The following is a 21,871-nucleotide window of genomic DNA, read 5'->3' as shown; positions in this document are numbered from 1 at the left end:
TCCTGACCTTGGCCACAACAGGGATTAGAGCTCAGGGCTAAGCACTCCATCCCAAAATCAGGACTGATACTGCTATTGGCCCCAGATACTGGTAATTTAAAAAGATGGTTAAAAATGGCTATATGAAATGTGGAATTCAAAGCAAGAGAAAAATATTCACCTTAAGACAAGGACATAGCTATGCCAGGTGGAAAAGCCTGCTTTTAATCCACAGGAGGTTAACAATGTTATTAATGTTATTAATAAGGTTATTATTAAGGTTATTAATGTATTGGTTAAGCATCTGAACAAAAAGGAACAGTTTAGCAAGAGGAAAAATAAAATTGCCCTCCTAATTAAGTTGGAATCAGAACACCTTGGGAAGGGGAGGTTTTGAAATTTTCACCAACATGAAATCCAAACAGGCTTAGGGTATAAAATGAAACACATTATTCCAATCAACACTATTTTTTGATGACTGCGAGCCTGAAGTCATAGTGTTTGCATAGGAACTGGTTCCAAGTTACAGTTACGTGTTATCCAGCTGATGGGCTGGTAGCAGTGTAAGAAACCTTTTGGATTTGAAGATAGCGTTCTGCATACAGGCTTGCTTCACTCCTGTTCACCACAAGTATTTTAACTGTCCAAATTTTGATGTTGTGCATAAGTTCTTTATTTCACATTAATCTTACACTGCCTTGTGCTGAGGAGGACTTCCAGGTAATTGGCAATCAGTAAAATATTCCATCCCCAGGATAAGACTCGTAGAGTATCCAAAACATTGCAATGTAAATCTCCTGGGAGCTGCAGAGACTTGTTTGGGAGCAGGTAACAAATCAACTGATACCATAATACTGTATGCACAGTGAAGTGCAGCAAATAGAAAAAGGATGTTACCCAGATTACCCAGTAATTCCTGCTGTGCAAAGTGCTTTCCATTTGTTGGGCTTTTTCTTCCCCATTCAGTATTGGTCATAGTGTGACAATAGTATGTGACTTCTCACAGTACTGCCTTTATGTCATTTACATTCATTAGTGTTAAAGAGCAGGGGATAAGGAGCCTTGGGCAAGGGGGCTAACCATTCTTACCAGCCAAGTGAAACGACAAAATGTTCTACACATAAATATTTCTCCTCTTTCCTACCCTCTGGAAAGTCTATAAACATTTCAAAATCCCCAGGAGCTAAGTTACCACACCTAAGAACTACTTTGCGTGAAATGCTCCATATTTAATTGATACAGGCAGGCGTGCCAACTATTTCAAATGAGTTCACTGAGAGGAAGTTCACAAGGTCTCGCTTGCCACATCCACACTTCCATTAACAGCTACCCTGAGATGCCCACGGGCCTGACCCAGAATCACCTGAGTTCACTAAGTCCAGGAGATAGTGTGGAGGAGCCTTACGGGAGTTGTGTTTGTGGTTGGAGCGAGCCATGGGGGAGCTATTTGCATAGGAGCTGTGGCCCTTCCCTACAAAAATCAAGTAAAGAGGAAGGACACACACTGCAGAGTGTCAGGCATTTTTTTTCCAGCAAGAGCTGTAAGTCTTAAGGAGCTGCAGGCAAAGAAGAAAAGCTCACCTGCAGCCAGCAGAGAAGGGTAATCCCCATCGGCCCTGCCACCATCCGCTGACCTAGAAACCACTGAAGGCCTATCACAAGATTGTGATAGCCTTTGCAATGGTCTGGAACAAGTCACTTCAAAGGAACTGGTGGTGGCTCAAAGAAGCAACAATTCCTTGGGGGCACCAGCACAAAATTAGCTCCCCAGACAGAACTCCATAATGGTGAAATACGCCCTGCTATTTCCCTCCAAACCTGGCCTCAAGCCAAAGCTGAGGGCTGACTGGCCCGAGGTCTCTGGCAACTCTCTCCAAAACAATGCCAGGAAAACTGCCATGTGAAATGAAAACGCAAAATAACATGCATTGCCAGAACATGTTGCAAAGCCCTCATTTGCTTAATGAACTACCTGTAAGGAGCACACAGCAAGGCACAGAGTGGCACCAGCACAGAATTTCCACAGCTGGTGGAAACAACTGAACAAGACAAGCTGAAATGTTTTCAGTTGGGTTTGTATGATTTATCTTCTCTTTGCTGAAGGTTAGGAGGAGAAATAAATCCAAAAATATTTTAGAGACCACCTCTGGATAAACAGAAAAATAGTGGAAGAGAGTCATATCAATATTAAACCAAATTTACAATTGCTCCACAAAGAAACACCATGAAAATTCATGATACGGGACGAAATCCTGTGGAGTACAATAAAAACTGTTCACAAGATCATATGCATTACTCTTACAAACAGTAATGAGATGCCCAGCTAGACATGAGTTAGTTGTTTAACCTGTATGCTGACAATTCAGTATCTGGCACAAATAAACACATATCCTTTTCTGAGAAAACATCCTTGCAGGAGGTATTCCCTCATTTTGCTTTTTGTAAAGGGGCATTCCTACAGGTAAAAGGTGCTCTGCAGTGGAGCAGTTTGCTGGGTTCTGGTTCCCTAACATACACAAATAGAAACAATATGTGCAGGACGTTCCGCTCACAGCACATGGGCTGTAACCTATAACACAGCTCAAGCACCAAAAGGAAATGTCAGATGTTTTCCCTGGCAGATAACAAACTAGCTGGGCTGTGGTTCTGATCTCTTACAGCCATTGCAGTGTTTGTATCTCCTTAATTATTTTCTATTTTTATGGTTTTGATCAGTATACTTTTTCCCTAATTGAAAATTCTAGGGAAAAGAAATTAAAAACAGCGAGACTTTATTTCCTGATGAGTATCGCAATGGCATTATTTCCCTCAGAGGCTTGCTTTTAAGCCCAGCGAGCCAGCCAGTTTTTTACGCCATTACATAATTGGCCGTCTCAAAAAGCATAAAAGCATTTGAACAATTTCTAAATTATTTGCCTTTGCTTAGAGTCATATGTCTTGGCAAGACATAACATGATGTGATGTCTGCTTCACATTCATCTAATTTTCCTTTGAAAAAAGCAGAAGTTTCTCCATATTTTCTCTCTTGAGCTGTACATTTTCTTGGCAGAATCTTCCTGGATTAAAACTCTTGTTGCAACCTGAGTAGTTTAACTCACAATACTTCTTAAAGTGCCCTCAGTCCCCACTGGTAACCATGAATAATTACAGCAAGTTACTCACTTGCTTGCCTTTTAAGGAAAAGGATCATGGGGAAGAGTTTTTATCTGGTCTCTTAGTCCTTTTCCCTCACCAGTAACCAGCTCATTTAATATAATTTCATCCCTTTTATTTCTTAATTTCTTCCTTTTTTTTTAAATTGTAAGAGTATTTTGGAAGTGAGGCAAAGTGACAAGCCATTACAAGAATATTGGAAAACACTCCTGATTTAATTCTGGAAATGGAGATGACTAGAAAGGAGACTTGGGAGTTTGGGTAGCCTGCACTGGGCACAACCTGCTCCAGGAACCTCCCCACCCTGGTGCAAGCTATTACTATAATTTGTGCAGGCACGGTCCACTGTCCATCCCAAAGGGCTGCCATGGGATCTGTGTCATGGAACATTTTTGTTTGTCTACCACCAGATGACTCCTCCAGCCTCCCAGCTATGAAGAGCTAGAGTCAGTTTTAATGAACTCAACATCTTAATACCAATACTTTAATCCACATGTAGTCCTCAATGAAGAATATACCTTGATGGCATCTTCTTCTGTGGGCACTGAGTGAAGGCTCACAACAAGAAGTTGCAGAGTAAAGCTGCCCCCTTCTCAAAGCACTGAATGTCGTTACTTAACAAGCTGCGCTTGATCATACTACAACCCCCAATGGAGTTACTTTAAAAGTAATTTGCTGATCACAGTAAATGCAGCAGCATCACAGCAACCAACACAGCAACCTTTGCAATACTTACAAAGCAGCGTTTCAAAACTGGAGGACAAGCTGAGGACAGTTCACGCTTCCACAGACTTGCACCGAAATAAATCTCCACTGAATGTTACTATACGTACTGTGGGTGTATCATGAGATTCTGCTGTTGATCACCAAAGTCCCATCATATACTGAAGATGTAAAAGCCCTAACAGAAAGTCTTACTGCACTGTACGCATAAGCTTTCACAATTATTATTCACATGTGAACCTCACATATAGAAAATTTATTGTGATATATTAGACCTTGGTGAAAACTCATCCATAGCTAAGAGAGTGGAAAATCATGATGAGATGTTATACTCGTGTACTTAAGATTGTAACAATATCCCAATACTTCTATTAAGCATTGCTTTAAGGACAGAAGTTTACAATGAACTGCCTGAGTTAATAAATCCATCTCTGCACTGTCACTGGCAATCACATACCTTTATAGACTGTAAGTGCCCACAGAACTGTATCATTCTGCATAGCCTTGCACATCCAAGCCTTCCAGGAAAAAACTCAGCATCCCATCAGACAAAAGTCTACATTAGAAGAAGTACATAAGCTACACTTAGGCAGTGCGATTTTTTTTTTTTAAGTGCTTGATCATAATATTCTGTGAATACAGATGATTTATATATAATTATATATATAGTTATATATGCAGACTATATATATAGTGTATGTAGTTATATATGTGGATAAATGTTTTAAGTGGAGTTAGATTCAATCTTCTGTTCAGTAAACCCTATCATGGTTTGGTTTATGCAGTTTATGCTAAAGTGCTGCTGCTTTTCTCCTCTTTTCTCCTTTGGCAAGTGATTGTATCTGAGATATGATATAGATCTCCATAACAAAAGACTGGGTTTCAGCTACGTGGCAAAGAAGCGTTTGTATCACATCCTGGGTTCAGCTCTTATAGTTAAGCATTTGATGAAAACACCTATGAATGTTGTACCTACAGGATCTGTGGACTTCTCTTAGTGACTAAAGGCACCTCACCTAACAAAACTATGAATTCTTGGAAAACTTTACAAAACCCTGCAGAGTAGAAGTTACTAGATGGAACACCAGGTTTTGCACTGTTGTAAATTGATGTGGTAAGTGCTCTTGTAGAAAAAAATAATCTCTTCTTTGCAGAAATAATATTTACTTTCTGTAAACTGAATGAGAAAAGGGACTGATGAATAAAACTAAATAAACTTCAGTACCCAAACAGGTGTGTTATGTAAAAAAGCATTACGCTGAAACAATTTTCTAATCAGTAAAGCCTACTACAGTGTCCTTTATCCAGGTTAATGTCAGCGTGCTGGAAAGCAATGGAAAATTACAAAGTATGGTATTTGCTGCATAACAACACATAAGCTTTCAGCTGCACAACAAAAGAGCATGAGACTGGACCAAAGAATTAACTAAAAGTTAAGCAGGAAGTAGTTAAAAGAAAATTCCAGCATCTGCAGTAAGGAACATAATATTTGCAAATCTTCTCTCTATGGATGGATTTTCTGTGGAGGTTTTCCATAGAAAGATGGCCTTTTGATTGTTTTGATACACAATGCTTACTATAAATGGTATAACAGAAGCAATTACCCCAGTATGAGTTACAGCCGTTTTGTGAGATGACAAAAAGCAGATAAAATGTCAGCTGATGCTTCTTTACATAAGGGAGTTACAAAATCTCATGACGTATTTTTCAGAGCTAACTGTGATCAAATGTCTAAATAGGAAATACAAAACATATTGAGGCTGCATGGAGAAAAAAACAGGGGCTCTGCTAAAAAAAGCCCAGAGAACTGAATCACAATGGCAGAGAAGTTCACAGTTTAAGTTCAGTAGCCAATTGCCAATAAAGAAAACTTGTTTTTCTACATTCAAGTAACAATGAAAAATATTTTTCATTCTAATAGGTACAGTTCAAATAGGAAGAAAACCCCATAGATGAGTGTATTCAAACAAGGTCTCTGGAAAATTATTTGAAATAAAAAAAAATTCCATAGATCTGATCCAGACTGTGGCTGCCAAAAACTAATAGCTTATGTTTATGGCCTTTTCCTTTAAATTCACCATAAAAAGAAATTAAAGATCTTGCCACCTAAAAAAAATGGGACAGATCGTAGCTAGGATGAAATTTTCAGAGTCAGCCTCTGCCTCAAACTCGAACTATCATATGGGATAAAAATCTTGTGCTTCATACTCCATTCATCTACACTCCTTGGAAAAAGTTCGTCCTAGAGTGCTTTGAGCTGAGTTTAAGTCATTTAGGGCTTGTTTTTTCAGGAACTAGTCAGGCAGGACTGAATTTGTGACTACCAAGTTTGCAAACGAGGAAAAGAATAATATTGTCTAATACATTTAATCTGAAAAACAAAACACATGGTTCTGGAAGCCATTCTGCTGAGGCTTCATTCATTAACTCTCATTTAAATAATGTGAATTCGATGTCTAGTCACCTCTCAAAGCAAAGACCTCAACCTTGCTTTGGATAAGGCAGAGATTCAAATTTCAGCTCTTATTAATGAGCAATTCTTGTGTTCTTTTTCTCTCCAGTTTTGTGACAAATTGATGTTTACCATGTATCAAGAAGTGTGCAGATGCCCTACAGCCACATTATAATACAGGTAACTGGCAAAGAATTTGCAAAGCAAACAGGCCTACCTGGGAGAAACCTGGCCATGATGCAGAATGATGAAGTGTACAGGTGTCTCATTTCACATCTTGTCTCACTGGTTAAATTTGATATAAAGTCACTCTTTTCACCTTAGTTTCACTCCAGCCTTTGACTCTTAACTGAATCTGTCAAGAATGTCAGAGGATTAAACTGATTAAACTCAGAGACATTAATAAAAACAGAAGCATGGAAAGAGTTACCTGAACAGAGTTTACTCCAAGCACATTTTAATGATAGAAATGACAATCTTCCATATCGGAAAGCATCCCCCAAAACTCTGGTTGGCTTCCAAATAAAACACAAGCAGTGGATTTCTGTGCCTTCTTCAGTAGCTGAAGTGCAAAGGTAAGCTTCTTTGAAAAGGGAAAAAAAAAAAAGGGAGGACCCAAACTTGCTCAGGTCTTGCCTAAATCAACCGTAGCCTTTTATGCTATCTGCCTATATTTTGTACACTATTTTTTTGGATAATTCCAGGAGGAAAAAAAAAACCCAACCCAAACTGATTTGGATAATAAGGTATACTCCCATTTTCCTAAGCAATGATCAATGTCCATAGTTACCCATTTAACTGACCTCCCACCTCAACCTCAGGCTCCTTGTCTCCCTGAAACAGGTCTCTGTAGGGAGCCAGAGCCCATGCACAAGTATTTCTTGCCAATCACTGTCCATGGTATTTTTACTGAGTGCAAGGCAGTCCAGTTCCCAGATCTCACATACTCTACATTCATACATATTTCTGACTGGAACAAATTTCTTTTGTCTTCCAGACAACAATACCAAAATTGCAGTAGTCTAGAAACTCCGCAAATGAGACACCTTTTTAATGTGATTTTCCTGGAAAAATAAATAAATCTCCCTTGTTTTAAGTCCAGGTAATGGACTATTTCTGTTTCCCAGCAGAACCTAGGGGTGCCAATGAAACCAGGACCCAAATGACTGGAGTGCTCCATGAGGACACAGAGTAAAGAGACAGAGAACTGGCAGCCCGGTTGCCTGACCAGACAAACCACGGGGTGATTAGATAAAAGTTTAAATCAACTACATAACTGAACACTTTTATTAACACATTTCTGATTAGCAGAAGGCAGCAAAAGAAGCTTAAAGACACTGACATCCTCCTAAGGTCCTTAGATTTTCAAGAACATTTTCAGAACATGCAGAATTGTTACCGTATCTTTGTACCCATCAGCCTTGGAGTGTGTTTTCACTTCAGATACAATGTATTAAAACTTTCTGTGATAGCAAACTTCAGATTAAGCACATTTTGCAACAAAAGAGCAGAAAAGTACAGACTGAAGAAATAAAACTGGCTCGCTTGCCAGGAAATTACTGCACTATTAAAGATGACGACGAGATTCCCGCAATCACAATGGAAGGGAAAGCATTGGAAACATATTAAAAAGGCTGGAGGATAAATTCACTGCTAGTTTAAGTGTAAGCAACCCCAATGATTTCAATAACATTTACTCCTTTGAACTAGCTGATATGAGGAGTCTTTGCTTTACCAATGTTCTTTTCACATAACGCATGGATCCTATACAATCTATTGGCTGGACAATTTTTCAGTTTCCATAGAAACCTGCAAATGCAAACAATGGATAGGGAAAAAATCTTTTTTCTTTCATTCTGTTTTATAAAGTACCTATAAATATTCACTCACATTTCTGTCCATGTGTCACAAACACCACGTTTTCTTTGGAGCAGCTGTGATGGATACATAGACTGCATGTTACACCTCTGAGCCCGTGGTGAACATAAACCTGACAAGGCTCTCATGTGGATCTTTGTAACTATGAATAGAAATATGCCTTTATTTAATACTGTGCATCATCTGCTCACTGTTTTAGAAAAATACTGTGTGCTTACTGGAGATGGTCAGCTCACTTTATCAGCACCTCACTGGGGACCACAAGAAGCCTTTGCAGTCTCATGCTCTCTCAACAGAATACTCACACCAGCACAGCTCTGGCAGAGCCTTTCTGTTAGTCAACATTATCTTGGAAGTGGCCAGACACCCCAGTATGCGGGTGAAACTTGGCAGAAGTCAAAATCATCCTGGCATCCAGACAGCTACTTGTGCTCCGCTTTGTCTCAACTCCAACGCGTAGTCTGCAATCAACTCAGCAGTGAGCAGAACTAGTGAGAGGACGCGCCTTTTTTTCCTGGAAAAGCAATCTTCCCAGGGATACTTTAACTCTAAGATATGCAACAAAATCCTTCCTCTCACTAAGGACACAATTTTAAAAGGTCCACAACTTAAAGGTACGTTATTTTGTTATTTTCACCAAATATGATGCAAAATAAGAATAAACCCACATGCTCTCTAAGAACCTTAAGTTCTTAGACAGTATAGAAAGGCAGGACAGCTCGAAAACAACAGACAAGCAAAAATCCATTAAAAACTCTATTTGATTTTTAAACCAATTTGGGGAGGTAATTTATGATTATAAAGTGGCAATATTATAAACACCTTGTGTTTACTTTTATTTTTTTCCCCCCAGAAAATTATAAATTCTAAATCATCTTGCCTTTCAGTTTAGCACATTTCTCTGACATACACAGCAGCCGGCTTGCAATGAAAGCCCCTGGGAGTTATTCCCATGCATCTGATGACAAAGTCATTTTTTAAATTATTTTTTAACAGCGCAATATAATCTGGTGGTTCAAGTATTTGTTCAATTCCATTTTTTTGATAGCTACAATTAGAAATTTTGGAAGAACAAAAAGTATTCCAAATGATCCATTTATCTTTCTATATTCAAGTTACTTAAAATTACCAATTTTTTTTCCTGTCTTTTATGTAACAATTTCTAATGACAGCTTAACCTTGCAAAGTTCAGTTACAAAACAGAGCTTTATGTGGCTTGGATTGTAAATTATTATATTAATAGAGCTTATTCTCAAATAGAGTATCATCTCAACAGTAAGAGCAAAAATAAGCTCCACATCATCATTTATCATGTCATACAATAAGAAACAAACATCCAGCAAAAGAGGGCAGTAATACTCAGTGAATCCTTCTGCATTTGGACACTTTTGGCTTCCTTAAAAGTTGTCAAAAACAGGTCTTGTGGGGTTCTACCTACTATTGAGGAAAAAAAAAATAATTGTATGAGCTTATATTCCACTATGTATAGAATTATGACTTAATTGCCATGTGCAGTGGTTAAGAAATGTCCCAGAATGGCAGAGCCAAATTTCACTTCAGGGGTGCAAATATTCCCTATGAGAATTGAGGAATTTACTAATTTTTCCCACTGAACGATAGCTACAGATAAAATGAATGAAAATAATTGGGGTGGGAGGTGGGTAATGCATTTGCTGGAAAGATTTTGTTACTTTGAAAACTGTGCTTAAAGGCTGTGCATGCCTTGCAAGGAAGGCACGCGATGGGCTTTGCAAAGCCTCAATCTCCCTTCCACACAAATGCCATCTCAGAAAAATCATTATTATTAGAACAATAGCATTTGCCTTGGATTTTCAGGAGTCAGTGCAAAAATGGAGTAGCACCAGTGCCGGGGGACATTTTCCCTTCTGTCACTCCGCCCCCCCTTCCTTCAGTGGCATTACTGAAGCATGTCAGTCGTTATGGATTGCTGTATCTTCTGCCAACACTGTCCTGAAACCTTGCCTTAGGGAAACAGTAACCTGACCTCAGCAAAGAGGTGTGAATTCGATATATATTCTATATGCAACCTTTTGTATGCAGTTAAACCTAAAGTAGAAAGAGGAACAAACAGCTTTCAGGGAATCACCTCCTCCAGAAATTTCAGCCAATGTAAAAATGTTGAGGTTGAGGAAGCTACTCTGTTCCACAGGCTGCTTTCAACTGGACCAAAGGGTACTTAAAATAACTATCGCAAAAGTAAAAATAATATTGACTTTTTGCAAAGATCGTTTATATGCTAAAATAATAAAACAAAACAAAACAAAAACAAAGAGCACTTATTAGTTGATGGATAAAATCTCCACCTGGTGGTGAGTCCTGCCACAGCAAACTTATTTCTAAGAAACATTCCCGTTCCAACATAGAACCAGTTCTTTATGATAGACAATCCCAAAACAACAAGTGGGGAAGGGCAGCCTTCAGAAAAACAGCACTATCATATCTCCCTGATTTTCCATCTTGGAAAGCTGAAGAATCCTTTCAGTTATACTGCAGCTATCAGGTGCACAAGTGACCTTCCCCAATCAAAAACACACTTACAGAGAGCTCATGTTGCACTGTATGTAGGGTAGGGTGGAAGGTGAAGTGTGCTGACTTTTTTTCAGCTGCAAAAAGTGCTGCTTCCCAGGGAGAAGTGCCCTCTGCCAAGGCTGAAGTTCTGCCCTGTTGCTTGCTTTGCACATTGGCTATTTATAATAATTGAAAACTTTAAGCAATATTGTCTACCTGTATCCCCAGTGTCCTCCAAATCAGCATAGTTAGCTTTGTATTGTCATTTTGGGGGTAATTCTCTAGCTCCCCACAATTAGTTCAGTTTTCCCCTTAATGTTGCTGGTTCTACACCCTAGACACATTTTCTGGATTTACATTTTCCAATGCACCGTGTTAAAATGTAACATCTCACTTGCCTAGCATTTTCGGTAAAGTCTTATTATCTAACAGCATCAATAAAAGCTTTGTAAGACAGAAAAAAATCAGTGTAAAATGGACACACAAAATCTATGAAGCCAGACCCTTCATCTACTGCATTATGCATACCATGCACCCCTTTCTATACACTGTTCCGCTGGACATTACCAGTGCTTCATTGGGCCCCTCACTACAGGAAAGACATTGAGCTGCTAGAGCGTGTCCAGAGAAGGGCAACCAAGTTGGTGAGGGGCCTGGAGCACAAGTCTTATGAGGAGCGGCTGAAGGATCTGGGGTTGTTCAGTCTAGAAAAGAGGAGGCTGAGGGGAGACCTTATCGCTCTCTACAACTACCTGAAAGGGGGTTGTAGTGAGGTGGGTGTTGGTCTCTTCTGTCAGGTGTCTGGAGATAGGACAAGAGGAAATGGCCTCAAGTTGAGGCAAGGGAGATTTAGGTTAGATATTAGGAAAAATTTTTTTACTGAGAGGGTTGTCAAACATTGGAATGGGCTGCCCAGGGAAGTGGTTAATTCACCATCCCTGGAGGTATTCAAAAAGCGAGTGGACAGGGTACTCCAGGGCATGGTTTAGGGGGCATGGTTAATGGTTGGACTCGATGATCTTGAAGGTCTTTTCCAACCGAAATGATTCTATGATTCTATGATTCTATGATTTGGCTCATGACACCTTGTAATGCAGAACAAAACATCCCCTTTTCACACCTGATAAGACTGAGCAACAGTTACAAGGCTTGCATGTAGCCACAACCTGCAGTGACCTGCAGGAACAGGCTCCCGACAGTCATCCTCTGCTTCAAGTGGATGACCAAGGCCAGTAGTTTTTTTACACATATGTGTGTAAATGTATAAATATATAATATATGCCTTTTCCTATGCCAGAAGAATCATGTGATTATAGACTTTCATGCAACATTCCCTAAAAACATCTAGGATGACCTACTGCTGATGTATACAAATTATTCACTGACCACAATACAATTCTTCTGGGCCAAAAATAAGATTTTGTTTAAAGTGGGCCAAACCCACTTTCTGTGAAGTCACCGATTTGCAATTTAAACACAATCAGCATTGAACCTCAGAAGATATCTTTATTGAAACAGCAATGGATTTTTTTGGTGTTTAATGCTGACATCAAGGGTGAAAGTGCAAGCAATGGGAAGACCGCAGCAAGCCCCCAGCACCACGCTGTAGAGAATTACACAGCTGCATTACATCCAACTTATTTCATAATACCTTTTCCACACGCAATGAAAACTAAAAATAGTAGTAGAGTGTACTGATTAAAAAAATAATCTATGACAAAAAGGTAAAGCATCCTAAAATGGCAAAATCTGTGCAGCATGTGAAGGAAATGAGCAAAGATGTGTTTACAAAGCGACTATACAGAGCGGTGGGGGGTATTTTAAAGCAAAAATGCTGGGGAAAAGTCACTGGTCATTTCAAAATAAGACGCCCAATAACGGGATTTGGTCTCATCAGAAACACAAACATATAGAAATAAAATTAAATACTCTCAGTATTCATTTCTCCCCTCCGTGCACATTCATTTGCAACGTAGGTGCTCTGCAGCAAGCCCCATTTCGCGCATATGGAGAAAAAAGTCCTCCAACCGCTGTTTAATATCAAAATTACCTCATTAACCATCTACACCCCCCCTTCCCGAGAGCGCCTAATGCTGTGTCAGACACAGGGGGGAACCCAAACGTCAGTAGGACACTGATGGTATGGTGCCTGGTGCCCGTGTAATTTCTTCTGCCGGGTGAGTTTCCACCGCGCTTTTCAGTCAGAAACGTGCGTTTCCTCCCGCGGGCGCGGGGCGACGCCGGCGGCAGAGCCCCACCGCGGGCAGGTGCGATAACGAGCTGCATTTTTAAAACATGACTTGGAAAAGGGACGATTGGGGGTGCGGGGAGATTTTGGCACCTCTTTGGACACCAGGCACCCGAGTCGTTCGGCACAAGGCGAGCCGCCGGGAAGCGCCGTGGAACTCGGGGCAGGCTCCCCGCCGCCCTGCCCTGAGGAGACGCCGGCGGCCCCGAGGGGGATAGGGCGAGCCCGGGCGCTGAGGAGCCGCCTCCGCGAAAGCGCCTCCTCCTACTCCCATTCGCCGAGGCAGCCGGGGACTCAAAGGGACGGGGGGCCTCAGCAGGCCACCCCCAGCCACCCCCAGGCGGGTGCTCCCCTCAGCGCCCGCCCCCCAGCGCTCCCGGCTGGAAGAACCGCGGCCCGCCGCGGCGGAGGCTCGGCTGAGGTATGACGGCGGCATGGCGGCCGCCTCACGTCCGCCGCCACCTCAGCGCCCCCCGCCGCAGCGTGACGGCACCCGGGGGCGGGCGGAGGGCCCCGGCCCGCGGCAGCTGGGAGCGGGCAGCGGCGGCGGGGCGGGACGGCGCGCAGCGGAGCGAAATCCCCCATTTCGTGATAGTTTCCGGCGGGCGGGCGGAGAGGGGGTGACTCATTCGCGGCGCCAGGGATAAATAGGCGGGCGCCTACCTGGGAGCGGCACTGGGTTCTCGGCGCCGAGCACCCGCAGAGCCTGAGCCGCAGCGAAAGCTCAGCCACAGCCCCGCCGGGACATGCTCCTGCCCTGCGCTCTGGTGGCCGCTCTCCTGGCTGCTGGCCACGCAGGTGAGTCCCGTCCCCTACCCTCCCGGGGGCAGGAGCGGGTCCGGCCGCGGGTGGATGGTGCTTCAGACCGTGGATGGGGATTTCTTTTCTGTTCTTTTGAGCTGCGGAATGGATTAATTTTATTATTATTATTTTTTTTAATGTTCTGTATGTTCTCCTGTGATTTCTGGAATACTTGATGTGTGGTAGAAAGGATGTCAGGCCTCCGTTGGCCTGTGTGAGATAATCCAGCCCTCCTGAGGAGAGGTCTGTTGCTGTCAGGAAACGCAGACAAAGTCCTATGCTTTTGTTAATAACTATTACCTGTTGTAGCCCAAAGGCTAGCATGAATAGATGCTCACTCTCTGTTGTCTTCCTGATAAGCATTAGACTTCAGGGCATTGCTTACCGAAGTTTGAAAAGTTAGCTTAGCAAGATGAGAATACCAGTGTAGCCATATAAGATGCTAATCGGAGCATTTGGTTTCATTCTAGCCAACCCTTGCTGTTCAAACCCCTGTCAGAACAGAGGAGTATGCATGACAACAGGATTTGATCAGTACGAATGCGACTGTACACGGACAGGATATTATGGAGAAAACTGTACAACACGTAAGTATCTTAAATCTCTTTTCATGGAAATGAAATTTGAGAATTCAATTCCAGGATTGTAGATTATTCTCAATAGCTAAATTACAATAATCTTTCCATTGATGTTCACAGCGGAGTTCTTCACATGGCTGAGGCTAACATTGAAACCTTCGCCGAATACTGTCCACTACATCCTCACCCACTTTGAAGCAGCCTGGAGTATCATCAACAACGTTCCCTTCTTACGAGATGCTATTATGAGATATGTATTAACGTGTAAGTAGGACTTCTCTCACCTAGTCCTCTTGACTGGCAGAAGGTGCTTGTAGGACTCTAGAATATTGCACTTGATTGGTCTGTATATAAAGTTAGCAATCTAAAATGCACTAAGGTAAAAACACTCTAGCCAAAATTTAAGATTTCCTCATGATGCGGACTTGTATGAAACACGCTTTGAAATGGAAATGCATTTTGCTTTGATCTCTAGTAGAATCCATGATTTTGCTAGCATAACCTTTGCACCAAATTGCTCATGTTAATAGTTGATCCAGCTGATAATCCAGGACCCAATCCTGTTAAATGGGATTACAGTTACTGAATAACATCAGTAGCTGATATATTTGGAATTTGTCAATGCAACTGCTGCCAAAATATATGGAAAAGATCTGGCCTTGTGACTTCTTTTTTTTTGAGACTAAAATGTACAGTTAAAAAAAAAATCAAATACTTCTTTCTTTTTCAGCAAGATCACACTTGATTGACAGCCCACCAACTTACAATAGTGATTATAGTTACAAAAGCTGGGAAGCTTATTCCAATCTTTCCTATTACACAAGAAGCCTTCCACCAGTAGGACTTGACTGTCCAACACCGATGGGTGTTAAAGGTAAGGAATAAACCAGATGCATAATGCTCACTTCTAAGAATTTCTACTTGTCTTCTTAGAAAATACCATGAGACCTGCTTGTCTATAACCTGTTTTCGGTGTAGTTAACTTGAATAGCCATGTTTTGGATACACTGTGTAAAGACCGAGAAGACAAGTATTCTGGCTCTTGTTATTGAGTTACATGCTAAAAAGGGAATTTGGAAGTTTCCAATAAAATCAAGAAAGTGACCATAGAAAAGCAGATAATTCCCTTTATTTGTATGCTGCTATCCTTCAGTAATACATTGAAAGTCTTAAGCCTTTGTGTTGTTAGGAACAAAATTAAGTATTGCATAAACATAGTTGTCTTGAATATCTCACTGTTTCTTTCTCTCACAGGTAAGAAGGAGCTCCCAGATTCCAAGCTGATTGTGGAGAAGTTTTTGCTAAGGAAAAAATTTATTCCGGACCCACAAGGCACAAATGTGATGTTCACATTCTTTGCCCAACACTTCACTCATCAGTTCTTTAAGACGGACCACAAGAAAGGACCTGGCTTCACCAAAGCTCTCGGCCATGGGGTACGATCATAAGTCTAACTTGAACACAGCACTTAGTTCTTAGGAGCTACTGAGCAGCTAGAATGGTATCTTACAGGTTGTCAGGGTATGCAAACGCTGGTGCACATACTGTACAAGGCTGTTTGCCACGAACTGATGGGCTTACCCCTTCTGTATCTTCTCCTTAGGCAAAATTCTAGCACTTGATAGCATCTCTGCCTGGGTCAGAACTGCTTGTGCAAGGCGTGTGGTTCTATTTAAAATACCTGCACAGTGATCTCTGACTTCTTTTTATTATTACCAAGAATCTGCTTTCATTTAAAGCATGTTAGATCTAGCGAGTATCCAGAACTTCTCTGGACTCTTTCTGTCAGTTGCAAAGAGCTGTATCCAGCACTATAAAGTATCTCGTGTGCTGCTAGTTGAAGAGACTTAGTTTAAAAAGAACTTCAAAAGCAGGCTTGGATTTAGGATCTTTATCTACAAAACAGGCAGCCTTTGAACAAAGTTCTTCAATATAAGTGTAATGTGTATGTCTAAAACAAAGCTATAAAATATGCGTATATATACAAAGAGCTGTCTGCGTAATAGAAAGCTGCTGACACTTTAAACAGAGTCCTTTTAAATTGCCAGTCAATTTAACAACTTGCTCTCATGCAGAGATGGTTCCAGTTGCCAGGAAATAATTTGGCTTCATCTTAAATATCAGTGTGTGATACTTACAAGGTAATAATAATATAATTAAAAAGTAAACATCTAAGGGATGAACTCCTGTTGCCATCCATAGAAGTGGGACATATCCTAAAATAGCAAAAAATGCGGGTTGGCTTCATGTTCCAAATGCTTTTATTTTGTAGGTTGACTTGAACCATATTTACGGAGAGACTTTGGAGAGACAACTTAAACTGAGACTTCTGAAGGATGGAAAGCTAAAATACCAGGTATGTCTTATCTCAAAACTCCTGCCTTCTTATTGGATGACATATACTTCCTAAAACTAGTGCTCTGTGCATGGTGTAGTTGATCTAAAGTGTAAGCCTAAAGTCAGACACAGTCAATATAGCTTATCTCATAAGCATCATAGCTTACAACTCTTTGTTCTTTCTCCCTCCCCCTTGCAGATGATTGACGGAGAAATGTATCCACCAACAGTGAGGGACACTCAGGCAGATATGATCTACCCTCCTCATGTACCTGAACACCTGCAGTTTTCTGTTGGGCAGGAGGTGTTCGGTTTGGTCCCAGGCTTGATGATGTATGCTACAATATGGCTGAGGGAACACAACCGGGTCTGTGACATCCTGAAACAGGAGCATCCAGAGTGGGATGATGAGCAGCTGTTCCAAACTAGTAGGCTCATATTGATAGGTGAGTGTCACTCCTACTATGTGCAACTCTAACCTCGCAAGCTTGACACTTCTACCCATTATCTACTGCAGCTGCAGTAGGTGTAGTAAGAGGGAAAGCTGTTACTTAAGTTGGTGTGTGAGGGCACCTATCTGACCCTTCATGACCTGTCACTGGGATTGTATTGAGATACAGCTTCCTCCCAGCTATGTTAAAGGCAGAACTGAAGAAAACTGAGCTAAGTGATACTTAATTCCCTTATCTAAGGGAAACAGAACTGAAAGCAATGAAAAGGCAGGAAGCCAAGGTTCATTTCTCAGAGAGAAAGCATGTGAGGCAAGATGACTTCAGACTCTCGGATCTTGTGGGGTTTTTTGTGGGTTTTTTCTCCTGGGGTTGGGTCAGTTCAGGTATGCTTTAAAAGAAAGGCTGTGATTAAGTCTAAAGTTCAGGAAGTTATATAAAATGTAATTCTAAATACTTCTGTCTAATTGTCTGTTCACTTTGTCTTATGTAAATGGTGATGTACGCTAAGCTTGAAAAGACCTTGCCCAAACTGACTGAAACAGTAAACCAAGACAATTGTATTAAGCAGCTCAGAAGCTGAGAGTTACTTTCAGATACCAACTTTCTTCATTGTCCCCTCCCTTTATCCTAAAGAGTATGGTATAGCTGCACACAATGTAGATACTCATGTGTGCTGTTCTGTGGTATATACAAGGAAGCTTATCTTGGGGCGGGGGGGAAGCAGGCTACTTTACCACAGCCAAAAACTCTTGGGATCTTAAGTACTGTTCCACCCCTTAGTCACATCAAATACATCAATTATTTTCTACAAAAGATTACAGAATGTTGAAGTGTGTGTTATCCTGATCACTACAGTATTTTTTTAGAACAGTTCAGAAATGGTGTTTTCTCTCAGCAGGGTAACCACCTAAAACTTCTCAGTGAACCAGTACCAATATTGTCTTCTGTTTCTTTGACCAATAGGAGAGACAATCAAGATAGTTATTGAGGACTATGTGCAGCACTTGAGTGGCTACCACTTCAAACTCAAGTTCGATCCTGAGCTGCTGTTCAGCCAGCGATTTCAATACCAGAACAGAATTGCAGCTGAATTCAATACTCTTTACCATTGGCACCCACTTCTGCCTGACACTTTCCAGATACATGACCAGGAGTACACTTTCCAGCAGTTCCTCTACAACAACTCTATAATGCTGGAACATGGCCTTTCCCATATGGTGAAGTCTTTCTCCAAGCAAAGCGCTGGCAGGGTAGGTACTTTCTCAAGTTGCTAGTGAACCAACAGAGACATAAACTGTGGGTAGAATAAAGCTATCCAAAAACTAATCATATACTATAAAGTTACAACTTCCTCGTGACTCTTACTGGGAGATCTTACTACTTTTCATCTCTATTAAATAGGTTGCTGGTGGGAAAAACGTTCCTGCTGCAGTACAGAAAGTAGCAAAGGCTTCAATTGACCAAAGCAGACAAATGAGATACCAGTCCTTGAATGAATACAGGAAACGCTTCATGTTGAAACCATTCAAATCATTTGAAGAACTTACAGGTAACAGTTTTCATCCTTTCTGACAAACGAGGGCCTCTTTATTAAAATGGCTGACAGAGTCCTGCAGTGCTATTACTGAACTTGAACAAGAGAGTCTTGCAATGAAAATAGGATTTTTCTACTTATGGTTTTTCTCATCAATAATTACAGGAGAAAAAGAAATGGCAGCTGAACTGGAAGAGCTTTATGGCGACATTGATGCTATGGAGCTGTACCCAGGCCTCCTCGTAGAAAAGCCACGACCAGGTGCCATCTTTGGTGAAACAATGGTGGAGATTGGAGCACCATTCTCTCTGAAAGGACTGATGGGAAATGCTATCTGCTCCCCTGAGTACTGGAAGCCTAGCACCTTTGGTGGAAAAGTGGGCTTTGAAATAATCAATACTGCCTCCTTACAGAAGCTCATCTGCAACAACGTGAAAGGCTGTCCTTTCACTGCTTTCCACATCTTAAATCCTGAACCCACAGAGGCAACTATTAATGTTAGTACCTCAAAAACAGCAATGGAAGATATCAACCCCACACTACTACTGAAAGAGCGATCTGCTGAGTTGTAAAAATCCATCTATTTATTTAACTATATAATTTATTCTATTTATGGCTTAAAGTGTTTAAAAACAAAAAAAACTTGAGCATCTTCTTTGTGGGGGTTGCCCTAGATTCCTTACTCAGGTAAGGCTTCCATTTACAAAAGGGATTTTCTGTGTTGGAGCTCTACAGTGGTGAATCCCTTGTTTAAAGTCTTCTGTAACAGAACTATGTATTCCAAAGTGGACAAAGGTTCCAACTTTTTTTAATGTTGTTTTAATACTTGACAAAGGGTGTTGGTGGGTTTTTGTCTTTTCACTTGATAGGTCATATAACACTACAAAATCAGTTATTGCCTTAGCAACTTCTTAAACTTGAAAGCAGACCATTGAACTAAAAGTACAAGAAAAATTTGACTTAATGAAAACTGCCAGAAAAGATTATGAATTCAGTATGACCACTCCAAGATTAACAGAAAATACATATACTTGAGACTCACTTATTTATGTTAAGTCAGAAAATGCATTGCATTTATTGTTGATACTACCTCTCCCTTATTACAAATAAGGCACTTTGTATAGTAACTTATGTTTGTTTTTATGTGTAAATCTACTTTCATGTGGCATTACACTTTTTTTAATTTAATTATTTTAAAGAAAATAGAATGTCTCTTGGTTCCTACTTGTTTTTGAAGCATATGTCGCAGAAGTATTATTTGTGTAAGAGGATGATAAGGTACTGAGCTTAGAAATAACTGACTCTCAGGCTGCAATACAAGGCTGCTTGTATTTTGATACAGATGTTTTATTGTGCAAGTTTGGGGAGGTCTTTAACTTGGTCCAAAGTATTGGTATTCTTTTCACAGCTGTAGTTCTCTGGTCTAATTGATTATATAACTTTAATCTCTGTCATTTTAAGGACAAATAGGCGGTATAGCTTTAGTTAAGGATGTGACTATAGTATAGCTTTGTGTACCTAAAACAGATGTTATTGGGGGATAGTGAAAACTGAGAAGCTGTGTAAAAAATATACAGCAGAGAAACAAATACAGAATGGATCTAGCAAAACTTCAAGGCACCAAGACTTGAAGGTAGCTTATGTCTATGTATGCAAGCCATACTTGTGACTTAGTTCTGTTTATTGCGGGGAGGAGGGATAATGTTTTGTTTATAACTTATAAACAGAGGCATTTTGAGTAAGTGGCTTAAGCTTAATTAAAACTGGCTAGCTAGCACAAAATCTCCTAGACATATTTGTCCTGATCCAGCACTAAAATATCTAGTCTCATCTGGGCACATAAGTTACACAGGATCTTGTAACAGTACTTCAAACTTTGCATACAAGGGTATCTTTTTTTAATTTCTAGAGAGGAAATGTAGAAGATGATCTTCCCATAAAAACAGCTGGGGAACTATAGGTAAAAAGAAAAAGTCACTTCAGACTGGAATAGAGCAGCAACCTGATATTCTGTGTCCCTGCCCAAAATTCCTTGACTACTTGTGGAAAAGGACTTGAGTTTTCTATTTCATCTGAATCTCTCAAACATTTGTAGAGGCTCGTGCATTGTAACAGCTCTGGCAGTAGTATAGTTTGACTGTGACTTCTTTTTCTCTTGATTTGTTTAGAGACGTCAATTACCTTATGCTGTGTAAGTTTGTAATTGTTAGCGTGAATAGCTGAATCAAGATCTCCTGTAGTGATCAATGCCAGTGATTGATTTGAGGTGGTCTTTGGTATGAATGCTTTGGGCTAAAGAAGGGCATTTGTTTTCCTTTTTCTATTTGAAGCATGAAGAACGGAGAAACTTCAATAACCTTGTATTGTATATGATAATAAGTGAGAAGTGTTTGGACACTTGTTAAATATGTAATTGTCATTCAGATCCATCTTTGGAACACACTTCTTCAGAGTGCCCTTCTGCCATTAACAAGGAAAAGTGTTTGGCTTAGAGTCAAAGGGAGACAAGTCTGGACAGATCTAGTTATTTTGGGGTAGGTAAAGAGGAATTCCTCAGACCATGTCATTTGAGTTGAGTTATAAGCCACTTCAGAAAGGAATCCTGTTCACTCTGCATTTTGTACTCTGCAGCCACATTTCAACAGTCACTTACCTGTGACCCAACCTGCTGGGTTTGGCTGGGTTCAAGTTGCTCGTGATAAATGTGTATGTTTGAGATTATTTATTTAAAATTCTGTGAATTGTTTTTCACTTTATTTTTGTAGGACAAGAATGTTTTTAAAATGCAGTTGTTTATATAAATAAATTGAAAACATTACCTGTGTGGGCTCATTTGTTTGTGATTTCCTTAAGCAATTTCTAGTATGAAACAATTCTTTCATCTGATTGACAGCTTAAGATTAGAGAATTCCAGGTAATTACTAACAGTGTTAAATTCTCTCACATATCAGACCCAAGATGCCTGTAACTTCAATCATCCAAATATGGTCATTTTTTCCCCTTTGGTCACCGGTGAAAACGGATCTTGCTATGACACCCCTAGAGAAGCCAGCTGCTATTCATCATAGTAAAGATGTCAGCAGTGCTATCCCCTGAGTACCCAGGTGCTTTAGAGGGGAAGTACAACACTGGAGTTGCACACCACCACGTTGGTGTAACCAACCTCCCTTCATGACTCTTGAGTGCTCGGACTTTCCCAAGCAAGAA

General features: G+C 40.6%; 1 protein-coding gene and 1 long non-coding RNA gene across 2 annotated transcripts; one reads left to right on the top strand and one right to left on the bottom strand.

Annotated features, from left to right (window-relative positions):
* Nucleotides 1–1,835: 1,835 nt before the first annotated feature.
* Nucleotides 1,836–13,713, bottom strand: LOC128148385 (uncharacterized). Its single transcript, XR_008237278.1, has 3 exons — nt 13,626–13,713; nt 6,525–6,662; nt 1,836–2,123 (listed from the first exon to the last, which is right to left on the bottom strand). It is a non-coding gene; the product is annotated as an uncharacterized LOC128148385 (long non-coding RNA).
* Nucleotides 13,521–21,447, top strand: PTGS2 (prostaglandin-endoperoxide synthase 2). Its single transcript, XM_052802160.1, has 10 exons — nt 13,521–13,760; nt 14,234–14,350; nt 14,462–14,605; nt 15,072–15,215; nt 15,596–15,777; nt 16,614–16,697; nt 16,878–17,124; nt 18,094–18,380; nt 18,532–18,679; nt 18,830–21,447. Exons 1-10 carry the CDS (start codon nt 13,709–13,711, stop codon nt 19,234–19,236), a joined length of 1,812 nt encoding a protein of 603 aa, XP_052658120.1. The 5' UTR covers nt 13,521–13,708; the 3' UTR covers nt 19,237–21,447.
* The last annotated feature ends 424 nt before the right edge of the window (nt 21,448–21,871 follow it).

This window comes from Harpia harpyja, chromosome 11 (assembly GCF_026419915.1).
Source record: "Harpia harpyja isolate bHarHar1 chromosome 11, bHarHar1 primary haplotype, whole genome shotgun sequence".
In the NCBI taxonomy this organism is placed as follows: domain Eukaryota; kingdom Metazoa; phylum Chordata; class Aves; order Accipitriformes; family Accipitridae; genus Harpia; species Harpia harpyja.
Note: the sequence above shows the minus strand (reverse complement) of the source record. Positions and strands in the feature narration are given on the sequence as shown.

What these genes read in the sequence shown, in the direction of transcription:
- PTGS2 (XM_052802160.1), top strand. Translation starts at nt 13,709, where the DNA reads ATGCTCCTGCCCTGCGCTCTGGTGGCCGCTCTCCTGGCTGCTGGCCAC. An exon ending in CCAAAGCTCTCGGCCATGGG is followed by an intron (nt 15,778 to 16,613) that starts GTACGATCATAA and finishes TTTATTTTGTAG; the next exon opens with GTTGACTTGAACCATATTTA. An exon ending in TAGTAGGCTCATATTGATAG is followed by an intron (nt 17,125 to 18,093) that starts GTGAGTGTCACT and finishes TTTGACCAATAG; the next exon opens with GAGAGACAATCAAGATAGTT.